This window comes from Ictidomys tridecemlineatus, chromosome 11, assembly GCF_052094955.1.
Source record: "Ictidomys tridecemlineatus isolate mIctTri1 chromosome 11, mIctTri1.hap1, whole genome shotgun sequence".
NCBI classification, from domain to species: domain Eukaryota; kingdom Metazoa; phylum Chordata; class Mammalia; order Rodentia; family Sciuridae; genus Ictidomys; species Ictidomys tridecemlineatus.
The window spans coordinates 39,091,010-39,117,705 of NC_135487.1; the positions used below are offsets into that span (position 1 = coordinate 39,091,010).

General features: G+C 35.1%; 1 protein-coding gene and 1 non-coding gene across 6 annotated transcripts in view; both read left to right on the plus strand.

The window, feature by feature from the left end:
• The window catches only part of Zfyve9 (zinc finger FYVE-type containing 9), a 175,484-nt gene that overhangs the window by 50,625 nt on the left and 98,163 nt on the right, over positions 1-26,696 (plus strand). For all 5 annotated transcript variants that reach the window (XM_078026249.1, XM_005326071.4, XM_078026250.1 and 2 more), the window contains 2 exons: positions 8,173-8,281; positions 24,548-24,652. In XM_078026249.1, the coding sequence (XP_077882375.1) occupies positions 24,583-24,652 (70 nt within the window). In that variant the 5' untranslated portion in view covers positions 8,173-8,281; positions 24,548-24,582. The remainder of the gene's footprint in view (positions 1-8,172; positions 8,282-24,547; positions 24,653-26,696) is intronic.
• On the plus strand, positions 18,015-18,084 carry Trnav-cac (transfer RNA valine (anticodon CAC)). Its single transcript has one exon. It is a non-coding gene; the product is annotated as a tRNA-Val (tRNA).

Genomic DNA, 26,696 nt, shown 5'->3' on the forward strand with positions numbered 1-26,696 from the left:
TAACTTAAAGTACTTGTATCAGAAAGAAGCTAGAATAATAATCAAATTATTTTCAAATTAAGTAGTAGGAAGAAAAAAATAAGAGTAGGAGCAGAAATATATGAAATAGAGAAGAAATAATACAGCTAAAATTTGATAAAAATCAAACAAATCCAATCAAGAAAAAGCAAAAATACAAACATCAATATCAATGGAAAGGGTGCTATCAAAATAACCCTACAGATGCTAAAAACATATTAAGGTTCTATTACAATTGTATGCCAACATATGTGATAGCTTACATAACATGGTCTATATCAGAGAAGGATCTGTGTGCTGCTGAGAAATAAAAGTGTATTCAGTCACTGATGAAATATTTTTATATATATCTGTTAAGTCTAAATTATTGATTATATTATTGAGTTCTATGTTTCTTTGTTTAGTTTTTGTTTGGAAGATCTATGCAGTAGTGACAGAGGGGTGTTAAAATCATCCAGTATTATTATTTTGTGGTCTGTGTGATTCTTCAAGTTGAGAAGGGTTTGCTATATGTAGATGCTCTGTTGTTTGGGGCATAAATGTTTATGATTGTTATGTCTTGTTGATGATTCCTTTAAGGAGTATGAAATGTCCTTCTTTGTCCCTTCTGATTAACTTTGGCTTGAAGTCCACTTTGTGTGATATGAGGATAGAAACCCCTGCTAGTTTATGCAATCCATGTGAGTCATATGTTTTTTTCCCATCCTTTTACCTTCAGTCTGTAGATGTCATTGCCTGTGAGGTGAGTCTCTTGGAGACATCATATTGTTGGGTCTTGTTTTTTTAATCTAATCTGCCAGCCAGTGTCTTTTGATTGATGAGTTTAGGCCATTAATGTTCAAGGTTATTACTGAGATATGCTTTGTTTTCCTGATAATTTTGGTTTATTTCTAGTTTTTAATTTGCATTACTTTTCCTTTTCTTTTTTTAAAATATTTTTTTATCTGTAGATGGACACAATACCTTTATTTTATTTATTTGTTTTTATGTGGTGCTGAGGACTGAACCCAATGCCTCACACATGCTAGGCAAGCGCTCTACTACTAAGCCACAACCCAGCCCTCCTTTGATTGACTGTTCCTTTAGTGTAGCTCCTCTCTTTGCTGGTTTTCACTTTTTTTTTTCCATTTCATCTTCATGGAATATTTTGTTGAGAATATTTGAAGTGCTGGCTTTCTGACTGTGAATCCTTTTAATTTTTATCATGGGAGATTTTTATTACATCTTCAAATATGAAGCTTAATTTTGCTGGATATAGGATTCTTGGTTGGCATCCATTTTCTTTCAGAGCTTGGTATATGTCTTTCCAGGACCTCCTGACTTTGAGGGTCTGGGTTGAGAAATCTGCTGAAATCCAAACTGATTTCCCCCTATATGTAATCTGATATTTTTCTCTTGCAGCCTTTAAAAATTCTATCTTTTTTTAAAAAATTCTATCCTTATTTTGTATGCTAGGCATTTTCATTATAATGTGCCTTGATGTGAGTCTGTTGTAATTTTGCTCATTTGGGGTCCTGTAATCCTCTTGTATTTGATTTTCCATTTCATTTTTTAGATTTAGGAATTTTTTTGATATTATTTTATTGAAAAGATTGTGCATTCCTTTGGTTTGTATCTCTACACCTTCATCTATCCTGATAAATCTTAAATTTGTCTTTTCATGTTATCCCATCATTCTTGGAAGTTCTGTTCGTGGTTTCTCAACATCTTCTCTCCATGGTCCACTTTATTTTCAAAATTATTTATTTTGTCTTCATTGCCTGAGGTTCTATCTTCCATGTGGTCTAGTCTATTGGTGATGCTTTCTATTGATTTTTTAAAATATATATATATATTTTAGTTGTTGATAGACCTTTATTTTATTTATTTACATGCAGTGCTGAGAATCGAACCCAGTGCCTCACTCACACGAGGCAAGGGTGCAACCGCTGAGCCCCAGCCCCAGCCCACTCATATTGATTTTTTAAAAAAAATTTTTAGTTGTAGATGGACATAATATCTTTATTTTTATTTTATTTATTTTTATGTGGTGCTGGGGATCAAACCCAGTGCCTCACACATGCTAGGCAAGTGCTCTTCCATTGAGCTACAATCTCAGACTCATCTATTGAGTTTTTAATTTGGTTTATTGTTTCCTTAATTTAAATTATTTGTTTTCCTTTATTCTTCTTCTTCAAAATTTCTATCTCTTTATTGAAGTGATCTTTTGCTACCTGTATTTGCTCTCTTACTTTGCTCATACTTTACTTTGCAGATCAATTTCATTTTGTACATTCTGAACTCCTTCTCTGACATTTCTTTCACTGTGGTGTTTATGAATTCTGTTATTGGAGTATCTTGGTTTGCTTGGGGCAGTTTGTTCCCTTGTGTTTTCATGTTGCTTGTCTACCCATCTAACAGTGTGGGTCTGAGGCAATAGAGTTTCTACCCTGTGTACTTATAGTATTCCTGAAGGTTTCCAGTACTTCACTATTTAGGGGGAAACAAATAATAACAACTACCAATGCAAACAATTGATAGCATTAAACAAAATAGTTTCTGCTATGATATCTATAATGTTAATTATCACAATACATAGAAGTGATGTGATCAGTTATTGCCTATAATAAAAACAGCAAGTTTGCAACAGAGTTTACATTTTCAAATGGTGGACAGGAAATGAATAGAAGTGATATATGATATGATGATTATGAGGAAAGAGGAGAGAAGACAGAAGAAAAAGATTAAAGGAAGAGTGAAAGAGAACAACAGAGATTGGCTGTTAGCAGAAAAAAGAGAATCAGGAAACAGGTAGGAGAAAAAAATATATATAAAGCAAAAATTTAAATAATTAAAAATAAAAATAAAAGAATACAAAACCCAAACTAAGATATGCTAATAAAACATCCTAGTTCACAAAAAACTAATCTATGTAAAATAACTGGCTTCAAAAATGCTAGAGATGAGAAGACAAACAAATAGGAGACTGTATAAGTGGCCATGAACCATTGAGGTCACAATTAAACAGTAAAAAAGGATTTTAAAAAAAAGGAAAAGAAAGGAAAAAAAAACCTTGATGAAAAGTTGAAGGATTATCCTGAAAAACCTTAATAGCCTGGAAAGGGGAGACAAACAGTTAAAAAATTATGAATCATTAATCAGCTGATAAGTGCCATGATAGTAGTAAAAGATATACAACAAAGAGGCACCTATCCCAGACCTAGATCAAAAGGGCTTAATGGAAGAAATGTTGTATAAGGTAGGATGATGAGAATAATTAAGAGTTAAGTAACAGTGGCAGCAGCAAAGTGTTGGAGAGTACTCAAGGCCTAAATAATAACACATGTGAAGGCTTGTTTTTGTTTTTGATTTTTTTTTTGCTTGGTATTAAACATAACTATTTTATTTAGATATAATTCACATACCATAAAATTTACTCTTTTGAATATACATTCAATGATTTTCAGTATATTCAGTGTTATATATCAACCCTATTGTCTAATTCCAGAATATTTGTATCACCCTAGAAAGAAACCCTGTACCTATTAACATCTTCCATTTCCTCTTTCCTGCAGGCCCTGGAAATCACTATCCTACTTTCTGTCTCTATGTATTTGCCTATTGTGAATATTTCATACCAATAAAACTATATGGTATGTAGTTGTCAATGGTTGTCTTTTTTAAAAATGTGTTCTTAGTTGTAGATGAACACAATAATACCTTTATTTTATTTATGTATTTATTTTTATGTGGTGCTGAGGATCAAATTCAGTGCCTCACATGTACTAGGCAAGTGCTCTACCACTGAACCACAACTTCAGCCTCAGTGATTGGCTTTTTAACATAATATTTTCAAGGTCTATCCATGTTGAAGCATGTGTTGGTATGAAGGCTTATTATGGGGAATGGAGATAGACAAGATTGGGAATTGAAAATTCTTATTGATTAAGATGAATAGGAAATAGAATAAGAATTTGAGAACACAAAATATATCATACTAGAGAGGTAAGCGGAAACCAAATTAAAAAGAACATTTACAGCTATGTTTTGGAGCTGTGGCCTTTAGTGTAGAGGCAGTAGGTTGCTGTTGAATGGTGTTAAGTATGAAAAAGATATAAGCAGATTTGTTTTTTGCATTTGTATAGAGAGTGGGCTAGATGTATACAAAACGGGAGGGCAGGGAAATTATTAGGATTCTTACAAGTAACTGGATTATGGCAATGGGAATGTAGAGAGGTGGGTGGATATGAAAGATTTAAAAACAGAATGATAAGACTTAGGAGTTTGAATGTAGAGGTTAGAGGAATAATGGAGAGGATCTAGAATGACAGTTGAGTTTCTGAGTGGGTGGGACAGGTGAAGGATGATTAAGCTCATTAAGGAGCTGGGAAGCTAGACAAATTCCAGGATGCCAGCCTGGAATAATAGGGAGTATTAAACTAGCACTGGAAAAGTAATGAAATGAAAAAAAATGCATTTTTCAGAAATTTTTATTTATTATTAGAGTAGTATATATGGTTAGGAGGAAAAATATGAAAAGCTAGCTTTTTGCTTGGATAACATTAGTTATTTTCTAAACTACTCTAAGAGGCCCAAAGCTGATTTTATTGAGTGGTTTACACAAATCTAGAGTCAGAGCTAAGTATCTCAATAGAGGAAAGTCTTCCATCAGTGCATCTTTCTTGCCTGTCCTTATAGTTTTTACTCTTTTTCTTTAAAATATTTATATTAATTTGAAGAGTATCAGATTTCTAACTTGGTATTTCTTTTTGACTATTGCTATATAATTACTATGTAATTACTATAACAAAATGTAATAGTTTCAAACAGCAATTTAATTATCATAATCTTATGGTTCTGGAAATTGACTGGGCTCAGCCACGTGGTTCTCTCTTAGGGTCTTTGTACAATTGTAGTCAGTTAATGGTTGGGGCTAGAGTCATCTTGAGGCTTGCTTGTTCACATTTGTAGAGAGGCTCATGGACCAAATCTTCAACATGTGTCCTCTCCATGTGTTTTCTTTGGCATGGTAACTGGGCTTTAAGCATGAGTGTTCCAAAAGGACTAGGCAGAGGCTGCATTAGTATATTTCACCTCATAATCATCACAGATTTTATGCCAGTTTTTTTTTTGTTGTAAAAAAGTGGGATGCAATCATTATGTGAAGATTTTCTTAGAAAAAAAATGTGATGGTATTACTTAAAGATCATCTATTACTAAATTGTATTTGTTGCAAGATTAGGATGCATGAAATACTCTTGAATATATGTTAAAATTGAGCAGTACAAATGACAGTTTAGTGAACATTTTATTAGTCTGAAGGGAAAAAAGTTAACACTTTAGTTGTTATTGATTTGTGCATTATAGTTGAATATTTTATAGTTGAGAAAATTTACTACAATGTTGGGAAGTATGGACTTATAAAATTTAACTTCTGTGTTCAAAGGTTCTGTGCTATTATTATTAATTTTGTTATCTGACATGCTGTCCTCAGTGGTACTCATATAAGATGTGTTTACCGTTAGTACTGCCAACACTCTAAATACACTCCACAAGTTAACTTTTGGAAATACACTGACAGTGCACATGTGCTGAGAATACATTGCTGCTCTGTTTACTTTCTAAGTGATATGACAAATAGAATTATACCATGTGATGATTACATAATGAAATGTTTACAAACCAGTTTTGGACTGAGAAAACAAGGTGCAATGATTATGCTGTGGTGATGATTATGTGATGAAATGTGTACCTTTAAAGGACTAACCTTGGAAGTTACATGGTGTTTTCATCAGCTTTGCGTTGATGTGAACAGTATGTCCAACAAGAAAAACTTGGAGGAAAAGTTTATTTTGACTCATGGTTTCAGAGAGCACCACTGTGTGTGTGTGTGTGTGTGTGTGTGTGTGTGTACGTGCATGCGTAGGCACCTGGGGATTGAACCCAGGGCCTTGTACGTGTGCAGCAAGCACTCTACCAACAGAGCCATATCTTCAGCCCTAGGGCCCCACTTCTTAAAGGTTTCATTATATTCCCTATTGCCACACTAGGGATCAAGCTTCTAACACATTAACTTTGGGAACATACTCAAAAAATCATATCCAAACCATATCAGAATGCAGTCATACATTTCAGTGTATATTATTTCTCAAAGATAAAAATGGAGACTTTTATGATTAAATAGAATGGAATGAATATACACACATACACTCTCTTTTTTCCTTTCTTTACTAAAATGGTAAAAAGGAACAACAGGAGCAATAATCTAAGTTCCAGTTTGAGAACAGGACAAGACTAATGTCTTACCTAAACCAGTCAGACACAACACCACATACCACATACCGTAACAACACACCACACACACACACACACAAAATGTAACGAATTCCTTCTTCTACCTTGTTTTATTTAGGCCCTCCATGGATTGGAAAATGCCCACTTATACTGGAGAGCAATCTGCTTTACTCAGTTCACTGAATCAAATACTAATCTCATCTGGAAACACCCTCACATACACACTCAGAAATAGTGTTTAGTCTGGGCACCGTATATTCCAATCAATTTGACACATAAAATTAACCATTACACACATGTAAAATTAACCATTACATTACTGGAATTGCTTCATACATTAAAAAAATAACAAAAGTAAATATAGATACACACAGGATTTGATATTGGGTCTATAGAATTGATTTTATTCATTTAAAATTTATTATTTAAAAAGAAGGATCTTTAATTAGCTACACATTGAATGGAAGAAACTTACTTTGGCATTATTTTCATTTGACCTTGATTCTTTACCCCCCATACTGCCTTTTCTTACTTTTGATATGATTCAATCATTTATTTGATAGTTTGTTTCTTAGCATCAATAGCTCTTCTCATTTAGAGTATATCATACCATAAACATATTTTTGAAGTTCTTGAAGATAGAACAATGATTTAAATTTTTTTTTAGTTGTAGATGGACATAGTACCTTTATTTTATTTTATTATTTATTTATTTTAGTTATAGTTGGACACAATGTCTTTAATTTATGTATTTATTTTTATGTGGTGTTGAGGTTTGAACCCAGTGCCTCACATGTGCTGGGCGAGCGCTCTACCACTGAGTGCAGCCCCAGCCCCAAGTACCTTTATTTTATTTACTTTTTATGGTGCTGATGATCAAACCCAGGGCCTCACAACCCCAACCCAACACCAGCAATTTTCATTCATTGGTCTCTGGAAACTTGAATTTTAGTTATATTTTCTTGCATTCTAGTTTTTTAGTAATCCCATCATTTTCACATCAGATAATGAAGTATCTATAATAATTACAGGAAATTTCTTCTGATGCCTCAGTTTATCTTTAAGTGAAGTCGTGTTCATTAGATTATCTCTAAGATGATTATCTTTTCTGAAAATACTAAATGTTGGCCTTTTTATATTGAAGGTAGGATGGTCTTAGTTTTATTCTGATTAGTTTCAACTACTAATCTCATTTAAGGTTAAGGAATTTCTATAAGCAATTAGATAGACATTTAAGTTGGACTACTATGACTTCACAGATATTGTCCTATGTTCATTCAGAAGAAGGGAGTCACATTTGAGGAAGCACTGTCTTCCATACTACTGACAATAAAGGTTAATATTGGATTAATAGATCCATTTCTTTATAAAGCAGTGGACTATAATCCACAAAGAATTCATTTGGAGGAAGAACAGTTGTTTGGCAATAAAAATCTCAACAGGAAGATTTTGAAACAATTTAAAAATTCTGGATGTATAGGAAAAAAAAATCATACCAGAGTGTATTCTCATGAAACAGCAGTTTCTTAGTTTGGATTCTTGGAGGCTCTGTTATACATAAAGTAAATGGTATTTTTATGAATTAATATAATTAAAGTCATTGGTTAGAAAGAGCTTGTTGTTGATGTTTACACATTATCCATTGAAGAAAAGCATGTGGAAATCCTTAACTCTTCCTTTACACTTCCAACTTTTGGCCTTCTAAGACAGTATGATTTTTGTGTTGCTGCCTTCCATGCAGAGGAGGTCTTTGAATCTGAAGGTGTTAATTATAATTTATTGTTAATCCCCATTGCTTTTATTGTCTGGCTATGATAGTCTTATATGATGAAAATTAGGGCTTACTGTTAAGCAAATGAAATGATCTGTTTTTTCCTTTAGGATCAAACAGACCACCATACTGAGTCAGCAGGACTGGCTGGTGGTGCAGCAGGCATCATGAATAAGCACAGAGAAGTCTGTCCTTTATCACATTCATAAGGAGAAAAAGGTAAGAAAACCAATGTTCTTATTTTTCTTTGAGATTGGACTTGAGAAAACAACTAGATATATAGAAAATAATGTTGTTGTATTTTTGCTGTTTGCTTCACTTATTGTATCTTGTTAAATCAATAGTAGAGTTTTTCAAAAAGACTTGATGTTAATCCAGAGAAATAGAGTATTTTAAAATTGCTTTTAATTATGTCACCACAGGGCTCTGACTGTGGCTCAGCAGTGGAGACTTGCCTGGCATGTGTGAGGCACTGGGTTTGATTCTCAGCACCACATATAAATAAATAAAATAAAGGTCTATCAACTACCTAAAAAAAAATATAATCAGTTTCTGCTACCTTGATTGTAGAAAGATAATTTCAGCATGAAAAAAACATGTATTTTTGCAGTTTTTTAGGAGAAAATAGTGGCATATCTGCCCAGTTAATGTCATTTATCTTAGTCATGTAAGAGCTAAATAGTAAAACTAATTTGGGAATAGAGAATCAGAATTATAGATTTAAATATATTATTTTGTATTTATATTAGTTTGAAGAGCAATAATTTCCAGCAGAAAACTGGAGTATTTCATTAGTTTTTATAAAGTAGAAATCTGATTTTTTTTTCCTAAGAATCATGTAAGGTTTTTTTTTTTTTTTCTTTTCAAGTCTAATGATAGTTTATAGGACAGTGTATGGTAGGAAGTTGTGCAGGTGAGACTAGTTTGAGAAACTGATCATACTCTTCACTAGTAAGTAGTGTTGTATTGTCTGGCTGAGTTCTCTTGTGTTTATGTATAAATTATGAGGAAAGTCATAGGATAAGAAATTAAATGTGATAAGAAATTGAACTTCTTGGGCTGGGATTGTGGCTCAGTGGTAGAGCACTCGCCTAGCATGGGCAGGACCCGGGTTCGATCCTCAGCACCACATAAAAATAAAATGCATTGTGTTGTGTCCATCTACACCAAAAAATAAATATAATAAATAAATAAATAAAATGAAGGAAGGAAGGGAGGGAGGGGAAGGGAAGGGAAGGGAAAGGAGGAAAGAAATTGAACTTCTTGGGACTGGGGTTGTGTCTCAGTGGCAGAGTGCTTGCCTAGCATGTGTGAGGCATTGAGTTTGATTCTCAGAACCACATATAAATAAATAAAAAATAAAGGTCCATCAGTAACTAAAATACTACAAAAGAAGAAGAAGAAAGAAATTGAACTTCTTTTCTCTAGTTGAGGATGGAGCAGAGGCATTTGACAGTGATGTTGTCTTCACTAAAACTTCTGGGTCTGCAATTGGCAAACTATTTTTTTTGTCGTTCTAATTAGTTTTGTGACAGCAGAATGCATTTTGACTTATTATACACAAATGCAACACAACTTTTCATTTTTCTTGTTGTATATGTTGCAGAGTCACACCATTCGTGCAGTCATACATCCATAAGATAATAATGTTTTCTCATTTCATCATCTTTCCCAACCCCTATACCCTCTCCTCTCCTCTCGCTCCCTTCTGCCCAATCCAAAGTTTCTCCATTCTTCTCTTTCCTCCCTCCCCCATTATGGATCAGCATCTACTTACCAGAGAAAACATTTTATCTTTGGTTTTTTGGGATTGACTGACTTGCTTAGCATGATATTCTCCTTATCCATCCATTTATGTGCAAATGCCATAATTTCATTCTTCTTTAAGGCTGAATAATATTCCATTGTGTATGTGTGTGTGTGTTGTGTATGTGTATGTATGTGTGTGTGTGTATATGTATGTGTGTGTATATACACACACCCACACACCACATTTTCTTTATTCATTCATGTACTGAAGGGCATCTAGGTTGGTTCCACAATTAAGCTATTATGAATTGTACTGCTATAAACGTTGATGTGGCTGTGTCCCTGTAGTATGCTGTTTTTAAGTCCTTTGGGTATAGACCAAGGAATGGGATAGCTGGGGCAAATGGTGGTTCTATTCCAAGTTTTCCAAGGAATCTCCATACTACTTTCCATATTGGTTTCACCAGTTTGCAGTTTTACCAACAATGAATGAGCGTACTTTTTTCTTCATCCTCGCCAACACTTACTGTTGTTTCTATTCATAATAGCTGCCATTCTGACTGGAGTGAGATGAAATCTTAGAGTAGTTTTGATTTGCATTTCTCTAATTGCTAGAGATGTTGAACATTTTTAAAAAATATTTAATTTTTAGTTGAAGTTTTACACAATATCTTTATTTATTTATTTTTATGTGGCGCTGAGGATCGAACCCAGAGCCTTGCATGTGCTAGGCAAGCCTTCTATTGCTGAGCCAAAACTCCAGCCCAACATTTTTTTAATATATTTGTTGATCAATTGATATCTTCTTCTATGAAGTATCTACTCAGTTCCTTAGCCCATTTATTGATTGGGTTATTTGTTTTCTTGGTGTTAAGTTTTTTAGTTCTTTATATATCCTGGAGATTAGTGCTCTATCTAAGGTGCATACGGTAAAGATTTTCTCCCATTCTGTAGGCTCCCTCCTCACGTTATTGATTATTTCCTTTGCTGAGAAGAAATTTTTTAGTTTGAATCCTTCCCATTTATTGATTCTTGATTTTGTTTCTTGTGCTTTAGGAGTCTTGTTAAGGAAGTCTGGTCCTAAGCTGACATGATGAAGATTTGGGCCTACTTTTTCTTCTGTTAGATGCAGAGTCTCTGGTCTAATTCCTAGGTCTTTGATCCACTCTGAGTTGAGTTTTGTGCAGATTAAGAGATAGGGATTTAATTTCATTTTGCTACCTAAGGATTTTCAGTTTTCCCAGCACCATTTGTTGAATAGCTGTCTTTTCTCCTATGTGTGTTTTTGGTGACTTTGTCTAGTGTGAGATAACCATATTTATGTGGGTTTGTCTCTGTTTCCTCTATTCTGTACCACTAGTCTACATGTCTATTTTGGTGCCAATACCATGCCATTTTTGTTAACTATAGCTCCGTAGTATAGTTTACGGGTCTGGTATTGTGATGCCTCCTGTTTCACTGTTCTTGCTAAGGATTGCTTTGGCTATTCTGGGTCTCTTATTTTTCCAAATGAATTTCAGGTTGCTTTTTCTATTTCTATGAGGAATGTCTTTGGGATTTTAATTGGAACTGCATTAAATCTGTATAATGCTTTTGGTAGTATGTCCATTTTGACAATATTAATTCTCCCTATTCAAAAACAAGGGAGATCTTTCCATCTTCTGAGGTTTTCTTCAATTTTTTTCTTTAGTGTTCAGTAGTTTTAATTGTAGAAGTCTTTTACCTGTTTTGTTAGGTTGATTCCCAAGGTGTTTTTTTTGTTTTGTTTTGTTTTGTGTTTTAGGCTATTGTGAACAGGGTAATTTTCCTAATTTCTCTTCCAGAGGATTCATCACTGATGTACAGAAATGCATTTGATTTATGGGTGTTAATTTTATATACTCCTACTTTTCTGAATTCATTTATTAGCTGTAGAAGTTTTCTGGTGGAATGTTTTGGATCCGCTATGTATAGAATCATGTCATTGGCAAATAGTGATAGTTTGAGTTCTTTTCCTATTTGTATCCCTTTAATTTCTTTCATGTGTCTAATTGTTCTGGCTGGAGTTTCAAGGACTGTGTTGAATAGAAGTGGTGAAAGAGGGCATCCTTGTCTTATTCCAGTTTCGAGAGGGAACGCTTTCAGTTTTTCTCCATTTAGAATGATGTTAACCTTGGGCTTAGCATAGATAGCTTTTACAATGTTGAGGTATGTTCCTGTTATCCCTAATTTTTCTAGTGGTTTGAACATGAAGATGTGTTGTATTTTGTCAAATGCTTTTTCTACATTTATTGAGATGATCATATGGTTCTTATCTTTATGTCGATTGATATGATAAATTATGTTTATTGATTTCCATATGTTGAACCAACCTTGTATCCCTGGAATGAATGCCACTTGTTCATGGTGCACTGCCTTTTTAATATGGTTTTGTATGTGATTTGCCAGAATTTTATTGAGAATTTTTGCATCTGTGTTTATGAGGGATATTGATCTGAAGTTTTCTTTCCTTGAGTGTCTTTGTCTGGTTTTGGTATCAGGGTGATATTAGCTTCATAGAATAAGTTTGGAAGGGTTCCTTCCTTTTCTGTTTCATGGAATAATTTGAGGAATATTGGTGTTAATTCTTCTTCGAAGTTCTTATAGAACTTGGCTGAGAATCTATCTGATTTTGGGCTTTTCTTGGTAGGTTTTAATGGTGTCTTCAATTTCATTGCTTGAAATTGATCTGTTTAAATTGTATATATCCTCTTGATTCAGTTTGGGTAGACCGAATGTCTCTAGAAATTTGTTGATGTCGTTGAGATTTTCTATTTTATTGGAGTATAAATTTCAAAATAGTTTCTAATTATCTTCTGTATTTTAGTAGTGTCCATTATGATATTTCCTTTTTCATCACGAATTTTAGTAATTTGAGTTTTTTCTCTCCACTTTGTTAGTGTGGTTAAGCGTTTATCAGTTTTATCTATTTCTTCAAAGAACTTTTTGTTTTGTCCCTTTTTAATTTTTTTTTAATTGTCAATGGACCTTTATTTTATTTATATGTGGTGCTAAGAATTGAACCCAGTGCTCCACACATGCTGGGCAAGCACTGTACCACTGAGCTACCACCCAGTACTGTTTTGTCAGTTTTAAAAAAATATTTATTAGTTGTTGATGGACACAATACCTTTATTTTATTTATTCTTATGTAGTGCTGAGGATTGAACCCAGTGCCTCATATATGGTAGGCAAACACTTTACACAATCCCAGCTCCTTGTCAATTTTAAAAATTTTTTTCTATTGTTTCAGTTTCATTGATTTCATCTCTGATTTTAGTTATGTTCTGTCTTCTACTTTTGGTGTTGAATTGTTCTTTTTGAGAGCTTTGAGATGTAATGTTAGGTCATTTATTTGTTGATTTTTTTTTTTTTTAGTGAATGAGCTCAGTGCAATGTTCCTCTTAGCACTGTCTTCATAATGTCCCAGAGATTTTGATATGTTTTATCAGTGTTCTCATTTACTTCTAAGAATTTTTTTTATCTCCTCCCTGATGTTTTCTGCTATCCATTGTTCATTCAGTAGCATATTATTTAGTCTCCAGGTGTTGGTTTATTTTTGGTTTTTAACTTGACTTGGTTTCTTCTTCTTCTTTTTTTTTTTTTTTTAATGTGGTGCTGGGAATTGAACCCGGTGCCTCACACATGCTAGGCAAATGGTCTACCACTGAGCCACAACTCCAGCCCTTCTTTGTCTTTTTTTAAGTGTAGTTCCTCCCTGTGCTGATTTGCATTTTCTTCTCATGGACTATTTTGCTGAGGATGCTCTGTAGTGCAAGCTTTTTAGTTGTAAATTTTTTGAACTTTTGTTCATCATGGAATGTTTTTTTTTTCCATTATCAAATCTGAATTTTAATTTTGCTGGATATAAAATTCTTGGTTAGCATCCATTTTCTTTCAAAGCTTGGTATATATTATTCCAAGATCTCCTAGCTTTGAGGGTCTAGGTTGAGAAATCTGCTGAGATCCAAATTGGTTTCCTCTTATATGTAATCTGATACTTTTTTGTCTTGGGGCCTTTAAAATTCTATCTTTATTCTGTATGTAGGCTATTTCATTATAATGTACTTTGGTGTGGATCTTTCACAATTTTGTTAATCTGGTGTACTGTAAGTCTGTTGTATTTGACTTTCCATTTCATTCTTCAGGTTTGGGAAATTTTCTGATATTATTTTATTGAATAGATTGTTCATTCCTTTGGTTTGTATCTCTGTTCCTTCCTCTCTACAATAATTCTTAAATTTGGTCCTCTCATGTTATCTCATAATTCGTGGAAGTTCTATTTATGGTTTCTTGCCATCTTCACTGTGGGGTCAACTTTATTTTCAAGATTATATATTTTGTCTTCATTGCCTGAGGTTCTGTCTTCCAAGTGATCTAGTCTGTTGGTGATGCTTTCTATTGAATTTTAAATTTGGTTTATTGTTTCCTTCACCTCAGGGATTTCTGTTTTTTTTCCCTCACAGAATCTCTCTTTATTGAAGTAATCTTTTGCTTGCTGCGTTTGCTCTTATCTCTTTATTGAAGTGATCTTTTTCTGCCTGTGTTTTCTCTTATATCATCCTTTACTTCACAGATTATTTTAATTATGTACATTCTGAACTCCTTCTCTGACATTTCTTCTACTGTGCTGTCAATGATTCTATTATTATAGCATCTTGGTTTGTTTGGGGGCTTTCTTCCCTTGTTTTTTCAGGTTGTTTGTGTGTCTTACTCTCTAGCAGTGCAGATCTGAGATGTTAGTTTCTACCCTATACATTTATAGTGTCCCTGCAGGTTTCCAATACCTGTTTGCACCCAATGCAAACAATATGCGGACTTACACCAAATAGCTCCTATTAAGATGTTTACAGTTTTGTCACAATAAACAGAAATAATGTGTTCAATTATTACCTACAATATAAATAGTAGGATTGTGAAGACTCTACATTTTCTAATGGTAGATAAGGCAGGGTGTGTAGCATGAGATGTTGATGAGTTAGGAGGCAAGAATATAGAGGTATTAGATTATAGAAAGCATGAAAGAGGAATCAAAGAAGTTGGCTTTTGTAAGATCTTTGCTTAGCATCTTGATGGCCATCTTAAGTGATAGCTGTCATTTTAAGAAAAATTTTAATTTCCAGCCCAAGGGTGTATCATTACTCCCGCATACCAACCTCACCCTTAAACCCCTGCATTAGGACCCACCGGGCTCTAATCCCTGAGCCTGTCCCATAAAAGTCCTGAACTCCAAGCCTGTTTTGCTTCTCTACTTCTATGGAGAGATGTGTCTTTATTTGTCACCTCTGACAAACTCTCATGTGTATCTCTGCCTGGTCTCTGTCTTTCATTTCTCACTCACCTGCCTCCTGGTTCCTCACTTTCCTTTCAGCTTTTAGCAGGAAAAAAGAGCGAAAGAGACTCCAGGGAGACAGATAAATGGCAGGAAAATTATATAGAGAGTTAAAAAAAATTAAATAGCAAAAGAAAAAGATATAAAAATAAAAGGATATACAACAAAACTATAAAATACTATTCAGACATCTCATTCTTGAGTAGTCTGCATGGAAAGTACTTGGTTTCACAAATGTTGGGGTTGTGAGGGTAGGAAAAAAAATCTTGAAGAAAAACTGAATGATTGTTTCTGTTGGAGTTCAATATCTTCCCTGTTTCCCTTCTTATCTGAAAGGTGGGGTTGTCTGGAGTTATCTTCACCCTCAGGATAGCGAAGGTTACTAGGCTTGGGAGGATTAATTTTGGAGGTGGAACTCCTAGAGGCAGGATATAGCAATTGCCAGGCCCAATTGGAAGACTTCTCCTTAGAATTTCCTTTGGGGTTCACTCATGTGAGGTGGCATGGGAGCCTGGTCTTAGCCCCTTCATTACCTGTGGACCCCACAATTCCTGGTCTGTAATGTAGTCTCCAAACTCTATCTCTTTTGCTACTTCCCAATCAGGAATCTCTCTCTCCAGAGGTCCTGAACGTTGAGCACTAGGACCTGGGCATCTGTCATGGAGAGCTGTTCTGTATCAGACAGATTAGGACCAGGCATTGAGAGCTGCAGGCTGGCCCCCTGGCTGCAAGCACTGGGCTGGGTTGGTAGCTGAGGAGTTTGGGAGACTGTAGGTACTTTGATGTTGGGGTTCCAGGCCCCCCATCGGTGTCCCAAGATGGAAGCTTTCCCAACTAAAGTTGGCAAAGGCAATAGTGGAGGTCCCCCAAGATGGTGGCAGAGGTGTTTCAAGATGGAGGCAATCGTTTTGAGAGGTGGGGCAGCACGGGTGGGTCATGTAGTGGTGTTGGGTGGCCTATTTGGAGATGTAGTGCTGTGGCAGGTGGTGCTGCAGTGGACAGCTTCCTATGGCTGGTGTCCCCAGGTAGAGGCTACCCTTTGAGGGGGCTGTGGTGGCGGTTGCAGTGTCCTAAGATGAAGGTGGCAAGGGGAGCCCTGCGTTGGTAGATGTGGAGCTGGGTGCAAGAGGTCCAGTGGGGAGACACAGGAGAGGAGGTCTGGCATGGCGGGCAGGTACACTGTTTCTTGTCCCCTAGCCTTCTCACATGGGTGTTCGAGAACGTAGTGACCTTCTATCCTTTACCTGGCAAAATATTTTCTTTATGAAGCATTGCTTCTTTAGGAAGTTTTCTACCTACTGTAGCAAAAACTGTCCAAATCTACTAAAATCCATTTTTCACTTCTATAGTAGCTGCAGGTGTGATGTGACATTTCATTCAGCGTTCTTTGCAACTTGATGTAACTATGTGACTAAACTTAGCAAAGAAATGTGAGCAAAGATATATGTGCCACTTCCAGGTTTGTGTTTTAAATAGATTAATATGCCTACTCTTTTTTCTGAAAGAAAATGAAACCTTTCTGTCTCAACCTAGATATGACTGTGTCCCAACTTTGATGAAACAGATCAAAGAACTACATCTTAGGGCAGTGCTAATCAGTATGGCCCACCAACCACATGCATTTCTTAAGCTGTGATTGGGCCATACTGAGATAAGGAATTTTGTTTAGTTCAACTTGTTTTCTTTTTTTGCTAGCAGGTCTTTATCCAGTGTTTATTATTATTGAGAATTAGCACCTTGAATAGTATTGTCCTGTATATAGTGGAGATCCAAGGTGGAAGGACCTGTATTCAATAGAGTTTCTTGCATATATGGAAGACTTGAACTTGATTATTATGAGAAATAAACTTCTCTCATTTGAACCACTAAAAATTCATGGAATATTTAATATAATAATGTATCCCAAATAATACAGCTTTGTGTCAGTCTCATTTAGAGTCATCTCTTCTTTGGTTTCATGGCACACAGTGCATATATCAATTAGTATATGCCATATTACTTTAAATTTGAAGTTTACTCATTCATCTTCCCATGAGATATTGTACTCCTTTACATTAGGGACATTATCTTATTTATCATTGTAACCTACAACAGTGCTTGTTAAATAGTAGATGCTCAAGAATATTTGTCCAAGTGTATACATGTTTTATGTTATTAATGTGTGGCATAAAGAAGGATAATCAATGAGGAAGACATAAAAGTAGCATTCTGATCAGTGCTATAGTAAGAATAGGATCTCTAAAATTGAAATTGTAACGAATGTCTAAAAGACCACTGCTCAATAAAGAATAAAAGAGACCTAGAAATAAGAAGTCAAATGAAGAGGTTCTCAGGGAGAAACTATACTCAATTAAGTAATTATATTCTTCTTTGAATATATATGTATGAATATTTAGTGAGCTTCTGTTTTGTAGTACTGGGTATTGAACCCAGGGTCTTGTGGGTGGTAGACAAGCACTCTTTAACATTTAACTACATCTCTAGCCCTAGTGAGCTACTAGTTTCGTTAAAAGACAGATACTTTTATAAAAAGGCAAATAAAGAATTCTTTTCTTTGGAGAATGAAACCAAAGTCTCAAAAAAGACTTGGAGAACTTAAACAAAACAGATATCGGGCATGAGACGCTATAATGAAGTCAGGGAAAATAAGGGAAATCCTATATAATGAAAGGTGGGACCTTCCATTTACTCCTTTCTCTACTTGGTCAGAAAGTAGCTGTCAGGTAGTATATCTCTGTGCCCTTTTATGGGAGATTAGATAGTTCCTCTCTGGAGTTGAAAGAAAAGATTTACACGTATTCCCAAAGGGACACACATGTTCCCAGTCAATCAATATGCAGTATGGGGTTTAGGGATATAGCTCAGTTGGTAGAGTGTTTGCCTCACATGCATAAGGCCCTGGGTTCAATCCCCAGCAGCAGCAGCAGCAGCAGCAGCACCACCACCACCACCACCACCACCACCACAACAACAATCACTATACAGTAGACACTTAGTGGACAAGCTACATTTATGCATAGTTTCCAGTTGGCTTTTAGTACTTCATTTGTTAAACAGGTTGGCATTTGGGGAAAGCCTCCAATGGGATAGACAGAGACCAAAACACATAAGTACAAAAGAGAATCTTGAAGGAAATAAGTAATATTGAAAATAGGAAATGTTAAAACAAAGCGCTGTAGGTAATTGCATCCAAGAGGTAAGAGAAGATGTCATAAAAGGATCAGAAAAAGAAAGTGCTCTACAAATTAAAAATATGACAGACATTTTTAGTGTAATTTAAGAAATACAATTAGTCTCAAGCTTATAGAAAAGTTGCAAATTTAGTACAGAGAACATTTTTTTCTTTGACCCATTTGAGAGTAAGTTGTTAGCTGTAAGCTTCATGAGTTTTAAATGTTTTACTGTGAGTTTCCTGCAAACGGACATTTGCTACATAAATATAAAGTAGCCATTAAAAGGAATTAGCATTGATGCATTACCACCATCTAATCTTTGGTCTTCATTCTTTGTTACTTGTCCAAATAATGTTTTTTATATCAAGAGGATCTAGTTTAGAATCACATGTTGTATGTAATTGTCATGCCTCTTTAGTCTTCAGTATAAAAAAGTTCTATAGACTTTGACTCTCTTTCTCTTGACTTTGACATTTTCAAAGATTATAGACCACTTATTTTGTAGAATGTTTCTTAATTTGGGTTTGTTTAATATTTCCTCATGTATGGATTTAGGTTATGCATTTTCTCCTCCCCACCTCCTTTTTTTTTTTTTTTTTTTTTTAAGACAGGTTTTGCTATAGTGCCCATGCTGGCCTCAAATTCACAATTCTATTGCTTCAGTTTTCCAAATAGCTGGGATTATAGGCATGCTTCACCCCACACCCAATCTGACATTACTCTTTTTTATTTTGGCAATGAATAAAATTTGTTTGATGGGAAGTGCCTTGAAACTATGTATTCTCTTTCAACACACTTGTGATTCATTTATTCATATTATAAAGACTCATAGTTTTTCTTTTATTCAGTGGATTATAGTTCTTTGCTATTGTTATTTATTTTGATGCTTATATTTTCTCTTGATTTGGCCTGTGGGAGCCCTTTAAAATTGGCATCTGTGTTCTTTTGCCATGTCCCCATCATTTTTAGAGTACTTCCTTGCTTTTTAGTATACAAGATATTCAAGGCTTGTTGTCACTTTATTAAAACTTGAAATATAATTTACATACAATAAAATTCACGTTTTAAAGTCTAAATTTAATGGTTTTTATATGTTTGAAAAGTTATACAACCATCACCACTAATTCCAGAACATTTTCATTACTCCAGAAAGAAAGTTTGATTGTTAATCCCTCTTTACCTCTAATATCTCCAGATATTTTAAATTTATTTTCTGACTCTATGGAGGTACCTATTTAGATATTTCATATCAATGGAATCAAATACTGTTTAGCTTTCAATACTTTTTTTTTTCATACTAGGTATTGAACCCAGGGGTGCTTGACCACTGAGCATATCCCAGCCCTTTTGTAAAATTTTTTATTATGAGACAGGATCTCACTAGCCTTGAACTTGTGATCCTCCTGCTGTAGTCTCCCAAGCTGCGCGGGGATTATAGGCATGTGCTACCGTGCTTGGTAACCACATTTAAAAAAAATATATATTTATTTATTTATTTATTTTAGTTGTAGTTGGACACAATATCTTTATTTATTTTTATGTGGTGCTGAGGATTGAACCCAGGGCCTTGCACATGCTAGGCGAGTGCTCTACCGCTGAGCCCCAACCCCAACCCAACCACATTGTTTTTAAGATTTATCCATGTCATAACTTATGTAAGCACCTCATCCTTTTTTTATTGTCTCATATATATTTAACCACATTTTATTTATTGAATCATAAGTTAGACATTTGGATTTTTTCTCACTTTTTGTCCATTATTAATAATACTGCTGTGAGTATTTATGTACAAATTTTTTGTGGAACTGTTTTCCCTTGGCATACAGAGACATGGAATTTCCAGGTCATATGTCAGCTATGTTTAACTTTTTATATGTGTGTGGTATTGGGGATTTGGCCCAGGGCCACTTTAAACTGAGCCACATCCTAGCCCTTTTTTGTTTTTATTTTGAGATAGGGTCTCTGTAAATTGCTGAGGCTGGGCTTGAACTTGCATGCACTCCCCCTACCTCAGCCTCCTGAGTCACTGGGATTATAGGTGTATGCCATCATACCCAGCTTATGTTTAACTTTTTAAAAAAATTTTTTTTTAAATTTTTAGTTATAGATGGACACAATGTCTTTATTTACCTATATTTTTTTGTGGTGCTGAGGATTGAACCCAGGGCCTCACCCGTGGCGATGCAAGTGCTCTACCACTGAGCTACAACCCCAGCCCCAATGTTTAACTCTTTTTAGGAACTTTTTTGAGGTTTTCTAAAAGAGCCATAACATTTTATATTTCCTCCACCACAGTGTATATGGGAGTTTACATTTCTCTATTTTCATCACGGCTCTTGTACTTTTTTTTGCTCCAGCCCTGAAATCAGTCATTTCTTCATTGAGTCCTGTTCCATTTAGAGGAAAATAATATTTAGAAACCAAGTCTGCTGCTAGGTGTGCTCATTACTACATGGGGTCCAGGTAGGGATCCAAGGCCGTAACTGAATAAAGCTAGAAAATGTATATATATGCACACATTTACATACACATACATATTTGCACCTTTATTTTATGTCTCAAAAGAATCTTTATTTGATTTCATTTGTTCACAATGATACCTAAAATTCTAAACCAACATTGTAGAGTTCTTTCAGGTTTTCCTTTTTCACATTGTAACTCCCTTTTCCAACAGTCAGAAACCCTGCTCCTATTGCCCTTCACATAATTACTTATTTGATCCATTTTTCCATATAGCTGATGTCCTATCAGTGCCATATTTTCTTTTTCCTGTGTCTTATTATGCATAGGCTCTGATTTGGCATACTGAACTGCCTTCTCACTGCCTCCTTCTCACTTCTCCACATTTGAATTCCCCTTTTATTCACTGGAGCTCTCTCTCTCTGACTTCCTGTTTTAGACCATCCCCTTCACATGAATGCCCTCCTTACTTTCTTGGACTCTGGTGTAGCACAATGGGTTGTCCTTCTGTGACATTGTTACTCTGCTAGATCTTTAACATTCTAGGCCACCTCTACAAAAGGGTATCTGCCTTATGTTAGACTTTGACTCTCCCATCCACAGATGTCCTTCCCTCATCCTACTCCCATGTTTATTTTAGTATTAGGTGCCAGGGATTGAACCTAGGGCCTCACACATGCTAGCCAAGTACTTAACCACTGGGGTACATCCCAGCCCTATTTATTCAGTTTTTAACAACCTGTTTCTTTTTTGTTTTTAAAAAACTTTTGATTTTATAGTAATAATTAATTCAGGGCTGGGGATGTGGCTCAAGCGGTAGCGCGCTCGCCTGGCATGCGTGCGGCCCGGGTTCGATCCTCAGCACCACATACCAACAAAGATGTTGTGTCCGCCGAGAACTAAAAAATAAATATTAAGAATTCTCTCTCTCTCTCTCTCTCTCTCTCTCTCTCTCTCTCTCTCTCTCTCTCCCCCTCTCTCACTCTCTCTAAAAAAAAAAAAAAATAATTCATAGGAATTTGCAAAATAGTTTAAAGGGTTCCTGTGAATTCGTCATTCACTCAATATTTTTGGATTGCATCTTACATAAATATAGACAATGTCCAAAACAAGAGGTTGACGTTAATTCGTTGTAGTTCACTGCCATTTATCATGTGTGTAGATTCATGTAACTATCATCAACATTAAGATGCAGCACAATTCTTTCACCACAGAGATCTCCTTTGTGTTACTTCTTTGTAGTCACATGTACGCTTCTCTCCTGACTGTTCAGTATTTAATGACTTTTTAAAATTAAAATCTTTATTAAAAGTCATAGGAAGAGTTGAGTAAGCATCGAGATAAACTGTGTTGTATTTCTGAATGGGAGGACTTAATATCATTCTTACTTCTGAGTGAGGACCAAGTTTGGAATTCTAATTTCTCAAGGTTGAATTTATCGGTATTCTGTTCCATTCTGCTCTAAGTCTCGGGCTTTTAAGAAGAGTTTTCCCCTAGTTCTTGGCTTCATGTAGAAAGGCCATCTTGGGCCCCTCTTCTGTAAATTATAACTTCTATAAATTTGCAGCCAATAATTCTCACCCTTCCTTCAAGCTTTCAGACGGTAGGCCTACCCTTCAGTTTGTCTTTGCTAGCTTCATTGTTTTTTCTATGTTTATGACATCTGGATATTTCCCTCATTTGCTTTTAAATTTGTCTGTTTCAACCCTTTGACACAATCAGTTTTATCTAGAATTTCTCTATTCAGTGTAGGAATGGCTTTAATACTTTTCTATTAAGAAATGTCAAGTCTATAGAAAAGTTACAAAAAAATAGACCTTTCAGATACATAAATCTTTTATGTAGATTTACCACTTTTTATCATTTTACCCCTTACACTTCTTTCTCCTTTTTTCCTGGTATACTATCACAACCATCCATTCCTTTCTCCTTTTCCCCCCTTCTCCCTCCCTCTCTCTCTTTTTTCCTTCTTTTTTCCCAGTGCTGGAGATTAAATCCTTGTGCATGCTAGGCTAATGCTCTACCACTGAGCTATATCCCCAGCCCCTGGGTGTTTTATATTTTTTAAATGAGTTAAGATCATTTATCTTATAGAATCTTCACATTCTAGATGTGCCTAATAGTTTCCTCATGATTAAATTCAGGCTAAGTATTTTTAGCAAGAATACTGTATAGGTGGACACAGTGGTACATGTCTACAATCCTAGCTACTTGAGAGGCTGAGGCAAGAGGATCACGAGTTTGAGGCCAGGCTAAGCAACTAGTGAAACCCTGTCTCCAAAAAAAAAAAAAAAAAAAAAAAGGCTGGGAATGTAGTTTAGTGGTAGAGCACCCTGGGCTCCAATCCCCAGTACAAAAAAATCCAAACCAAACCAAAACAAAACAAAAAACTATATAGGTGATGGTTTGTACTTGTCATTGTATCACATTAGAAAATGCACATGCCGGCATGTTGAACTATTGGTTATTCTGTGAGAACATTTCGTTAGGGTGGTGTTTGTCATATCTCTTCATTATAAATATATATTTTCTCCTTGGAAATTAATAATTCAACTTTGGAATGATACATTGAGGTACTGTGAGCATTCTCTTCTTAATAACCATTAACCTGTTCAGAACATTTTTGGTGCTTGCCTTTTTTAGTAATTGTAATTCAGTAGAACTTATTAACCAACTACTTATGCATTGTTCATGTATTCATTCCATAAGTATCATTGAGTGGATATCACATCATGTTCTGTCTAATCTTTGGGGGTACATGGTGAACACAGACTGGAGAGTGCCTACCTATAGTCAGGTAGGAGAGCTTGATATAAATAATCACACTGGCATATATTTATAGATGGTGATAAATTTTATAAAGGAAAAGAATGTGGTATTGACAGATTATAAGGTGAGCCATTATCTTTCTTGGAGGTTCAGAGAATACTTCCTGTGAAAGTGATATTTGAGCTAAGATCTCAAATAAGAATTATGGACTTCTTGAATTTCTAGAGTATTTAATCTGTAGAGCTTTTCTATTTATCTGACAATTAAATCTGACAATTAAATAGTGTCTCATACTGAATTGATATTAAAGTAATTTATTATTTAAATTTTCTTACTTAACATTGTTTACTATTAACTAAATTATAAACTGCTGTGGCTGGCTTTGAACTTGCGATCCTCTTGCCTCAGCCTTGAAACAAGTTTGTTGAACCATCAAGTATATCTTCTATGTTTGTTTTATAGTTGCCTCTTAGAATGCATGGTGAATTGGTTCCAGGACCCCTAAGGATACCAAAGTCCACAGATGCCCAAATATCATATATAAAGTAGCATAGTATTTGCATGTAACTTATGAATATCCTCCAATACACTTTAAATCATCTCTAGCTTACTTATAAAACCAAATACAATGTAAATGCTAGGTAAATAGTAGTTATACTGTATTTTTTAGGGAATAATATCAAAAAATATTTGTATTCAGTACAGATGTGAGTTTTTTTCTGAATATTTTCCATCTGTAGTAGATCAAATTTAGAGTTGTAGAACCCACAGATATGGAGGGCTGTTTGTATTTTGGTGATTGTAAAGTTACAGGCTTCTAGAATTTATTAACTTAAAGATTTTAAAATATATCAGATGGCAGGAGGTTTTATTGTTTACCATTGTCTGCATAGATTTAGAAGAGATTTTATCCTTGTAAATTTAAGATTTATAAGCTATAGTTTAATAATTCAAAGTGTAAAACAAATTTGATGTGCTTTTTAGGTTAAACAAGTCTCTTGAGTGGAGTTTCCTCACTGATGGAGAATTACTTCCAAGCAGAAGCTTACAACCTGGACAAGGTGTTAGATGAATTTGAACAAAACGAAGGTAAAAATTTACATTGGTGACTCTATTTGGGTTTACAATATGGAGAAAGACACTGTGAGGATCTAAAAGGAAGTAGACTTTTTTTTTTTTTTATGGTACTAGAGATTGAACCCATGGCCTTGTGCATGATAAGCAAGCACTCTACCATGAGCTACATCTCCATCCCTTTTTAAAACTTTTTATTGTGAGACCTGGTGCTCCTAAATTAACCTGATTGGTCTTAAACTTGCAATCCTTCTATCTCAGGCTCCCAAGTATCTGGGATTATATGTGTGCACCACTACCCAGCAAAGATGTGGTACTTTAAAAAAAGAGTCAAGACAATAATGATATATATCCAGAGGAAGAAATAACATTTCTTAATATTATGTGCCAGATACTTACATGGATTATATCATTTAATGTTTAAAACAATCCAATAAAAGTTGATCTTCTAATTTCCATTTTATGGATGAGAATAGAGGCATAGAGAGGTCAAGCAATTTCCTCAAAGTTACCTTGCTAACAAGTGAAGTGGCAAGAGTAGGATCCAGGAAGCCTAAGCTCTACCTACTTTAAACAATCAATTTATGTCTTAAGACGAGCTCAAGAGGCAGAGTCAGGAGGATCCAGAGTTCAGAGCCAGACTCAGCAAAAATGAGGAGGCATGGGGCTCTCAATGATACAGCACGTGCCTAGCATGTGTGAGGCACTGGGTTTGATTCTCAGCACTGCATATAAATAAATAAAAATAAAGATCCATTGACAACTAAAAAATAATTAAAAAAAGAAAAGTGAGGCACTAAGAAAGTTGATGAGACCTTGTCAAAATAAAATACAAAATAGGGATGGGGATGTGGCTCAGTGATCAATGCTCCTGAGTTCAATCCCTGATCCCCCCCCCCCCAAAAAAGAAAAAATAACTCTTCCATATTGCTTCTGTTTTAGTCAGTTTTTTCGCTGCTGCAACTAAAAGATTTGACTAGAACAATTTTAGGGGAGGAAAAATTTATTTGAGGGCTCATGGTTTCAGAGGTCTTAGTCCATAGAATGCTGGCTCTATTCCTCGGGGTTGGAGGTGAGGCAGAACATCATGGAGAAAGGCTGTGGCATAGGGAAGCAGTTCACATGGTGATCAGGAAACAAAGAGACTTCACTCTCCAGATACAAAATAGATACCCCATAGCCATGCACTCAATGAACCACTTCTTCCAGCTATACCCTACCCGCCTCCAGTTAATCCCATCAGGAATTGGCTCACTGATTAGGTCAAGGTTATAATCCAATCATTTCTCCTCCAAACCTTGCACTGTCTTACACATGAGTATTTGGGAGACATCTCATATTCAAACCATAACAATTGCCCAGTATATTAAAGTAAAGATAGGGTTGGGGATGTGGCTCAAGCGGTAGCGCGCTCACCTGGCATGCGTGTGGCCCGGGTTCGATCCTCAGCACCACATACCAACAAAGATGTTGTGTCCACCAAGAACTAAAAAATAAATATTAAAAATTCTCTCTCTCTCTCTCTCTCTCTCTCTCTCTCTCTCTCTCTCTCTCTCTCCTCTCTCACTCTTTCTTAAAAAAAAATAAAAAAAAAGTAAAGAGATATTTTAAAACTAACTTTAAAAGATTTACATTTTTTAGTAACTGCCAATATGGTTAATTAAATTATAAGTTCTCAAATCTCAGTCTAGAAATGTCTGCCTAAGATTGGCTTCATTTAGAGAAGCCTTTTCCCTAAATTGTCCTCTCAAGTTGACTTAAAGGAATAAGCCATAATTAAATCTCTTTTACCTCTCCCACTTTCCCCCCCTTTTTTCTATTTCTAACAGAAATAGTATATAACAAATTTATGAAGTAATATTTTTCCATCTAAAGACTTGATTTTTAGTAATGGTCTACAAACCTTCAAGATAGCCAGTGATTCAAGTTACTCTTTGATAGCTGTTGGGATGAGATTTAGTTTTGATTTCATTATTTTGTGTCTGTGATGGAATAAGCCCTCAATAGAATAGAGATCAAAGAGATGAGAAGGGAAAAGGAAGGAAAAGTTTATCTGTAA